We start from the raw sequence: 9108 nt of genomic DNA, 5'->3' as shown, positions 1-9108 counted from the left end.
GGGGGGTAAATAACCATACAATGCAAAACTATCAAAAATGTAAGAGTTTATAGCATAATGTTGAAATAACACTTTTACGATAAGAGTCATTTAAAAATGGCCGTAATCCACTTTGGTTTTGACTCTACAGTTGTCCCTCGATTAACGCGGGGGGTTACATTCCACCCCCACCCAGTTCAGAAAGCTTCAGGATTATTTGCAACTTTCCTGCCAGTTCTGAGTTTAATAGATAGCATAGATTTTTGTTGCAAAACTTTCCCTCCATTTGGCAAAAAGCAGCGGCTGGAAGCACTGTTGGCTTCTGGGTCATGTAGTTCTTTTTACTGGCAATACAGTGTAGGCTTACTGAAATAAAAATACAAAATGGTGGCGCCTGTCCGAAGTTTTTTTTTCTGTTAACTTTTTATCTCATGTCATCCCAATCATGTGAGTAATATTAAGGTTGACAATCATTGAAAAACTGCGTAAGAGCAAGTCTGCGAAAGTCCAACTGCGAAATAGCGAGGGACTATTGTACTAGGACTAGCCATCAGCTCATCAGAATTAAGCTTTATTTCTCTAGACTTTGTTCAAAGACGTATCTACAACAGGTAAGACAATACTTGTTCATAACATTTCCACAGTATTTTGCTCTAAAACTCCTGGGGTTTCACTTTAATGTTTTGTCTTTTTTTCTCTTATCAGTATTTTAAACATTCAAGTTAATTGTTGGTTTCTAGTTTTTTTTTGTTTTTGTTTTTAAGTCTTTAGACCTTAAAATATCTAATCTTGTGTTCTGAATACAGGCTGGGTCAAAGCTTACCAAAGTGAAGCTGATTGTGGTTAAAACAGCGAATCCATCCGTCCGTGCTCAAGTTGTTCCTCCTGCATCCGTCGCTTTGAGGTCTGTCTGTCATTTAGCTTCCATTATTTTTAATCACACATTTAAAACAGAAGAGGGAGCACCGTCTTCCTGATCTGACCCTTCTGAGGGCCCTGTCACTTTCTGTGTCCTTTCCTCAGTGATTACATTTTGTGCTCAGTGACTTGGGTAACGGATGAACGCCTCGCGGTTCAGTGGCTCACGAGGAAACAGAATCATGCCGTCATGCAGATCTATGACTTGGATGGAAACAAGTGGACAGAAGGAGAGGTATTTGTCCCATCTCTGGTTGTCTGCTTTGTCGGAAATCATCACCAGTTGTTTCCCAATAAATAAATAATATATAAATTGACTGTTTAATGCTAAATAAATGTGTTTATTTTTTTGCAGAAATTTGAGGAAATGAGCAACACAGGCTGGATTGGTTATGTAAGTTTCCAAAAGGTCACAGTTTAGTCTTCTTTGCTATTAATAACAATAAAATTATATTTAATTTTGCAGTATGTGCCCTCGTCTCCTTACTTTGCTGAGGATAAGCTCAGTTTCTACAAAGTTCTGAGTGACTCCCGTGGCTACAAACATATACATCATATCAAAAATGCAAGTATATTCAATAAATATATAAATTTCTGAAGTGGATAAATCAATTTCTTCAATCTTTGTTCTCTGATGAATTAATTGAGGCTTTTTCTTCAGGGTAGTGCAACGCCCGTTACTTCTGGGAAGTGGGAAGTTATTTACATATCAAAGCTAACAAAGGACGCCATGTAAGTGATGAAACTAAGCATCTTTAGGGAAACAACAGAAAACATGAAAACGCACATAAAATATTTAAACGTGACCTTTTTTTTACAGATATTTTGTAAGCAATCAGCATGAAGGAGTACCTGTAAAGAGAAATCTTTACAAGTAAGTATTTGTTTTGTTTATATAATAACCAGACCACCACTTATTATTTTTCTCATTTTTGTTTGTTTGTATTTTCCCCCCTTTTTTTAAACATATTAATGTTTATCTCTATGTATGTATCCAATAAAAGTGTATTCCAAAAGCCACATGGTTGCAGTCACAAATCTGCATACACTCATTGTGAGCATGGGGGTCATATATTTGTTTTTTTAATGATTTATTTAAACCATTCTTTTAACAGGATTGAATGATTTTGCAACTAACAACTTCATTATATTTTAAAAACAATACTTGAGTGTACACATTTAAATTTATTGTGGATTCTTTTTTCATTAATGCAGGGTCAAAATGACACATACAGGCTCAAATACATGCATACCCTGAGTATATACCAGAGTATAGTACCGGTATATTTTAGTTATGTGCAATATATATTGTACATTTAAGCTATATTACTACCTGTGAAATGCTTATTCATAGAAAGTCAACTTACTTGCACCATTATAGTCTACCATGTTGTTGTCTTGGACCTTATAAATATTATATTTATTTTTCACTTTTTGGTACTTTATTGTGTACCCTTATCGCTTGCATGCCTTAGTATTTCTTGTTTGTTTTGGTTGGTTTTTTAGCGAGTTGAATCAGTTCTCATCCTGAATATTTCATTGCATTGTTGACCCTGTGTTAACCTACATATGACAAATAAACAACATAACATATACCTACTAAGATATGGGTACATGTTAAGTTGCACCTCAACTAAATGCTTTTTATAGTTATCAATAACCTTCTGGCATAACTCTGGTTGGATTTTCGGTCACTTTTCTGGGCAGAATGAGTAGAGATCATTTAGATTGGTTGGCTTCCAGACCCCAGCTTTTAAACATGTCCCACACAATTTCAACTAGGTCGAGCTCGGGGCTTTGGGGAGGTCCTGTTGCAACACATGCACATGTCCAATCATCTAGCTGTTAATTTAGGGTGAGGTTAAATAATTTGACCGCTGCACCAGTGCCACAGCATGATTCTACTACCACCATGCTTCACAGCTGGTGCAGTATTTTGTCCTTGATCGTCATCTTGACTCCCTCTTCTTGTCATTGCTGCCAAATAGCTCAGTCTTTTTTTTTTTCTTGACCATAAAACTTTTCTCCAAAATCAGTTAGGCTTGTCAAAGTGTGGATTCTCACTTGTTCCCTAAAGTTTTGTTTTTAAAACTTACTGAAGTTGTGCATTGTAAACATCATCCCACCCAGAAAAAAGAATGTTACAAATGAGTCATCAAAAGTCCCAAATTAATGACATTCATGACAAAACTAGATGATTATAAGCTTGGCTCTGACTTGTATAGTGTATGTGGGTTTGTTTGTTTTTTCCATCAGGGTTATGATTGGAAGCAGCCCTTCAGCCCCGCAGTGCCTCACCTGTGACTTGTACGAGGACAGGTGTCAGTACAATTCAGCTTACTTAAGCTTTGACGCCTCTTTCTACCAAATGTACTGCTATGGTCAGTTACCCTTCCACGTGTTCATAGGCAATAACTCAAGCATGTAGGGAACATCTGTAAATCTGAGTTTAGACATCTCCCATCACACCACCCTCCCTCCACCTTTCACACACCACATCCTGAAACGTCATACAGAAGCTCAATATTTCTTTTTTTTTTTTAACCAAGGACCTGGATTGCCCCTCTACACCCTCAGGGATACTAGGGGCTCAGGTGCAGGTATGTGTTGGTTGTACTTTTTATTTTTATTATACAAATTTGCCATTGTAATTTTTGAGCCATATTTGGAGGCCACTATCTGCCAAGCTTAGCTAACTGAACATGTTTAATGTGTTTGGACTCATTACTGTGTGACAATGTGACAAGAACTCTAGTGAAGTTTGATGCACATTATTAGTCATGCGTGTTGTAGAAGTTGTGAAGGGTTGGTAATATTCAGGATGTATCGTTACCTTTGTTTAGAGCTCTCCGTTCTAGAAGACAACAAGGATTTGGAAAACATGCTCTCTGAATTCCAGATGCCAACAATGAAATATGGCACCTTGAAGATTGCTGGATTTGGTGAGACATACCTTTTTTAAATAATTTAGGCCATAAAACTCTTTTTCTTTAAATGCTGTATTAAATGGGTTGCTTTTTATAAGGCACAAACATTTGCTAATTAGAAAAAGCAAGATTTATCTTTGTACTTTTTCAAAAACAATATTTGGGGTTGTGTCTTCAAAAAAATATACTATATATTTGATCCAAAACTATCTCATATTTCAGTTAAAAGTACATTTTCTGTATATTTGGTCTAAACTTTTGCAGGTTCCTCCTTACATTTGTAAAATGAATTTTAAACTTTGACCATTTTTCCACAATGTTTGTAATTTGAACAAACGATGTCTGGCATGCACATTCAAATCATAAGTGAACAGAAAAGCCAGCCCTTAAACCCTGTTTTTTAAATTATTATTATTTCCTTACTACACAGATATACATATATTCAAGTGATATTTTAACAAACAAAAATCCTGCATGTGTGAATTCTCCTCAATAAACCCAATGAAGTTGTTTAAAATATCCTTCTATTTAGATTGATTAAAAACTGAGGAGTTCTGTGAAAATGTTATGAAAAACTAATATCCTACCTGTGGTAGATAGCCCTTGGAATGACTTTCCTTTGGAGACATAAAGTTTAACTCTGACCAGACTGAAAAGCTTATTGCTATTTCAAGAAAGGCCAAAATTAAAATAAATTCTAAATTGCTGCCATCTTAAAACAACTTCAGCCTCAAAGGTTTCACAGCTGTTCTTGTGAAATTACCTCATACTCTATTGCAAATGCTACAGCTAGCTGCTGCTGTTGATAATAGTGTCTGCTATCAACAAAAATATATATGCAAATAACTGTGTAATGTTAAATGGACCATGATGCAAAGGTTTATTGTTAGAATGTCAAGGTTCAAGATTCAAGGTTTGTCATTCACATCACATGTGGTACATGAGGTGGAACAAAATTGTGTACCCAAGACCCCAATTGCACCCAAAAATAGCAAATATATAAAGTATTTAAAAAAAATAGTATACAAGGATCTAAAATATACGCTAAACAATAAAAATGGTATATACAGTAATATGGTGTATTAAACAGCTGCCTGAACATGAGTCTGTAGTGACTGAATGGGTATGGATATAGCAGCTTATGGGTAAGTAATCAGCAGCATGGATAATCAGCAGCACAGATAACGTGTCAAATCTCCAATTAAAATGGCATTACAATGATTTTATTGGTTAGGGATTTATGTCTAACAGCTCCAGGGTTGAAGCTGTTCCTCAGTGTAGTGGTTAGAAAACTAGTGGTTCTACACTTAATGCTCTGCAACCTTCTGCCTGAGGGGAGCGGGGCAAAAAGTGTGTGCTGGCTGAGTTGGGTCCTTCATGATGCAGGTGGCCCTCTTCCTACATCTAGAGGATGGATGAAGATCCTGATGCATGCTCAATAATCCAGGAAGAAAAATCTTACAATGTTAAGTCAGTTCATCTGGATGTATTCTTTTTTTTGTTGTTGATATGTTTCGTCTTTTATCCAAAAGGATTCTTCATTCTGAAACCCTGCAAGAAAACTCAATCTTATAAATATTGGACCAGCAAGTTTGCTTCTGACAGCCAGAACTAGTTGTTCCAACAAAAGGAGAAGCTTACTATATAACCTTAATAATAGATTATTAGAGCCGTAACAATGTTATAGTGGACCAACCAGTTCAGCAGCAAACTGGTTGGTCCACAATAACAAGGTCCAACAATGTTCAGTCACGTTATCTGGACAGTTTCTGGACAGATGACCTGACTGGACATTGTTGGATCTTTTTAAGTTGTTTACTGAGCATGAACCTTGATGACTATAACAAGATGCTATTTATAAGACTGAGTTTTCTTGCAGGGTTTCAGAATGTAGAAGTCTTTTGGATAAAAGATGAAACGTTTCAACAAAAAATAATCCGTTCAGATGATCTGACTTAACCTTGTTAGATTTATTGTTGGACATTTTTTGGTATGAATATTTTTATTGTGTTTCTATATTATGGCTGAGAACGTAATTCACGCCTGCTTTGAGCCCAAAACACTCTTGTCTCAACCTGGAAGCTGCCTCACTGACTCGCAGTGCCTCCTTGGCGTTGTCGCCACGAGAACATGCCCAAAACTTGTTTTTTTCTCCATCTGGAGGCCGACTTGCTGACGGCCATGGATCATGTCTATGTATCTGACTGCAGCTGAAAATGAGGGAACACCCACTGGACTCTGCCGCTGTATAAAAGTTTGCAGAAGACCCAGTTCGAGGCTCATTCTGTGACCCGCTCCATGCATTATGTATCTATGTATATAATCGATCTTGAATGGGTCATTGCAAGTAAAATGCCGGTTAAAAAAATTCTGCTGTCGAGTGTGGTTCTTTTTGAGTAAGTAAGATAAGTGAAAATGTATTTTTCTCCAACATTTATCAAATACCATTTGGATGAGCTGCTATGAAACTTTTAGGATTAAAGCTTTCAGATGGCAGCAAACCACTTTGGTTTTGGACCTGCTCAGACAAACCATTAGCTCATCAGTCTGGTCCAAATCTGATCTCACAACTGAAACTAAACCACTTCATCCCTTTTTCCTAACTTTTCTTTAATTCAACAGAGCTTTGGTATGAAATGATGTTACCGCCAAATTTCAAGAAGTCCAAAAAATACCCTCTTCTTATTGATGTGTAAGTTAACGCCACTCCAAGTTTCATTCTATGCTTGTTCGAAACATACAGTAGAAGAATGGTGATTTATGGCACGTCTGTCCCTTACAGATATGGAGGCCCTGGTAGTCAGAATGTGAACTATCATTACAAGTTGAACTGGGGCACGTACCTCTCCAGTTCACACAACATCATTGTCGCCAGCTTTGATGGAAGGGGAAGTGGTTACCAGGGTGATGAAGTAATGCACGCAATCTACAAGCGCCTTGGGACGTTTGAAGTGGAAGATCAGATAACAGCTGTGAGGTGACGGTGACTTTTCCTCCACTTCTTACTTTTTTACGTTTGTGTACAATAGCCAATGAAGGTGTTAATTTCAAAACGTGTTTCTATTTTTCTTAATTCGGTATGATTTTATTTATGTATTTGGTACAGGAAATTCATAGACATGGGTTTTATTGACAAAGATCGAATTGCAATATGGGGTTGGGTAAGTCACATTGCATGACATATTTGCTTAAACCTTTGGCCTTCATTATTGAAGTCAGCTTTGTTTGTTAGCAAAATATAACACGTCACTGAATACATTTCATGAAACTTTCAGTTATCACTGAGTATACATTAAAAACTCCTTAACTTTTGGATTTAACATAGCATGCCACCACAGCTTATCAGTCTTGCCAACACAAACTGGATGTGGTTGTGTCAGATTTACAGATATTGAGGTAGTTTGATGTTGTAATAGCTGAATGTAACACATCCTGTGAGCGCTAATACATCCTTTAAGATCTTGCATGGGATTGCACCAATGTTTGACCAACTCTGTTATTTTTCAATATAAAATTGATTTTAGTTTAAAACTCGATATGTGTTCCTTCAAGGATCCCTGTCCCTTTCATTTGAAATATATTTAATCATTTTAATAAGCTTCTTAATATAATGCACTTCTTTCTTCAGTCTTATGGGGGTTACGTTGCCTCAATGGCCTTGGGTGCTGGAACTGGACTCTTCAAGTGTGGGATTGCAGTGGCCCCAGTAGCTAACTGGGAATATTATGGTAAGTGTTCAACAGTATCTACAAACCTGTTGGGTACAAACTTATTGTAAGAGCTGTTTGAAAAACTCTTTGGTGAGGTTTCTGCCCCAAACTTAAAGTCCTGCAACTCTATTGATTTAGTGTTGTATGGAAATGATCTTTTCTTTCTTTCTGTTTGTTGAATAAGTGTGGTTTATTAATGGGTTTGTGTCCCCTTTTACAGATGCTATATACACTGAGCGCTACATGGGAAAGCCCACGGAAAATTCAGATGCTTACAAAGTAAATATAGTCAAATCTAGTCTTTAAAATGCACAGATTTGGTTTCCGATGTGAAATGCTCTATTTTCTGTTTTGTAGAATTCTACGGTCACGTCTAGAGCAAAGAACTTCAAAAGTGTTGACTACCTGTTGGTTCATGGTACAGCAGATGGTACGCTCAGTCTTTTCTTGTTTTTGAGTAATCGTGAACATGTGGCAGCCCAATATCTCACCAGTGCACTTGGTAACAAAGTCAAGTCGTGCACAAATGGACTGTTTGCCTTTGATGAGAGCTCTGCTACATGACATTCAGTCACACGGAGGTTTGGTCTTCTCTTTAGACAATGTCCACTTCCAGCAGGCTGCGCAGATCTCCAAAGCTTTGGTGAACGAGCAAGTGGATTTCGAGGCAATGGTAAATATTGTCTCAGGGAAGTAGAACTAATATTGGCAATGATGATGTTGATTTAGGGACGGTTTCAAATGGAAGAAATCTGCCTTCAGTTATCACGTAAAGATAAAATGATTAAATGTGTCTCATTTAGGAACATAACATGGAAAAGGATCCTTTAGTCTGTGTACTAATAATTTTCATATGGTGTTAATTTCACAGTGGTACACTGACAAGGACCATTCTCTCGGTGGATCAGCTTATCAACACACGTACACGCTCATGAGCAACTTCCTGCAGAAATGCCTTCTTCATCCCAAATAGATGTGAACAAATGGACACCATTTTCAGTGAAACATCTGGTTAATAAATGTATATTTTCTATTTTTAATGATATGGAGAAATATCTGGGAGTGTTTAGCAATTTTTCCATTGCTGCATATGATTCAGTGGTTCGCAGCTGTGGATTTGTTTTTTTTTGTTTTTAAATGTGACATTTAGAAATAAAATACTTTTTTTTACACATTTTAAGTTGAAAACATTTTTATGGAACTGATAAGTTATACAAAACATATTTCTTTTTTGTTATTGTTTTGATAAAGAATAAAAAGACTTTTAAAACAACAAATAGATTAATACTTAAGTATTTTACTCATTTAAACATGATTACAAGTGCCTTTGTGCATAACAGTTCACTGTACTTTTAAAATAATACAGATTTTATAGATTTTATTTCTTTATAAGCAACTTTCCCCAAAAAATGACTTGATATTGTAAACACAAAAGCACCTTTTTGTTGTTCAAGTCAATTTATTGTCATTTCCATCACATGTGGTACATGAGGTGGAACGAAATTATGTACTCAAGGTCCCAGTTACACCCAACAATAGCAAAAATATAAAGTATATAAAGAAACAGTAAATAA

General features: G+C 36.4%; 1 protein-coding gene across 1 annotated transcript in view; it reads left to right on the top strand.

Moving 5' to 3' along the window:
- Positions 1-8576, top strand: part of LOC119418859 (fibroblast activation protein, alpha) — a gene marked incomplete at its 5' end in the record, with an annotated part of 13246 nt that extends 4670 nt beyond the window's left edge. The window contains 17 exons of the mRNA XM_037686151.1: positions 786-883; positions 1003-1132; positions 1253-1291; positions 1364-1462; positions 1559-1629; positions 1718-1771; positions 3154-3278; positions 3447-3497; positions 3741-3839; positions 6447-6516; positions 6607-6801; positions 6931-6985; positions 7453-7552; positions 7755-7813; positions 7892-7964; positions 8134-8207; positions 8406-8576. Coding sequence (XP_037542079.1) covers positions 786-883; positions 1003-1132; positions 1253-1291; positions 1364-1462; positions 1559-1629; positions 1718-1771; positions 3154-3278; positions 3447-3497; positions 3741-3839; positions 6447-6516; positions 6607-6801; positions 6931-6985; positions 7453-7552; positions 7755-7813; positions 7892-7964; positions 8134-8207; positions 8406-8507 — 1494 coding nt within the window. The remainder of the gene's footprint in view (positions 1-785; positions 884-1002; positions 1133-1252; positions 1292-1363; positions 1463-1558; positions 1630-1717; positions 1772-3153; positions 3279-3446; positions 3498-3740; positions 3840-6446; positions 6517-6606; positions 6802-6930; positions 6986-7452; positions 7553-7754; positions 7814-7891; positions 7965-8133; positions 8208-8405) is intronic.
- Positions 8577-9108: the final 532 nt, after the last annotated feature.

This window comes from Nematolebias whitei, chromosome 13 (assembly GCF_014905685.2).
Source record: "Nematolebias whitei isolate Nwh7 chromosome 13, NemWhi1, whole genome shotgun sequence".
Lineage (NCBI taxonomy): Eukaryota > Metazoa > Chordata > Actinopteri > Cyprinodontiformes > Rivulidae > Nematolebias > Nematolebias whitei.
This window is presented reverse-complemented; position numbering and strand designations above follow the sequence as displayed.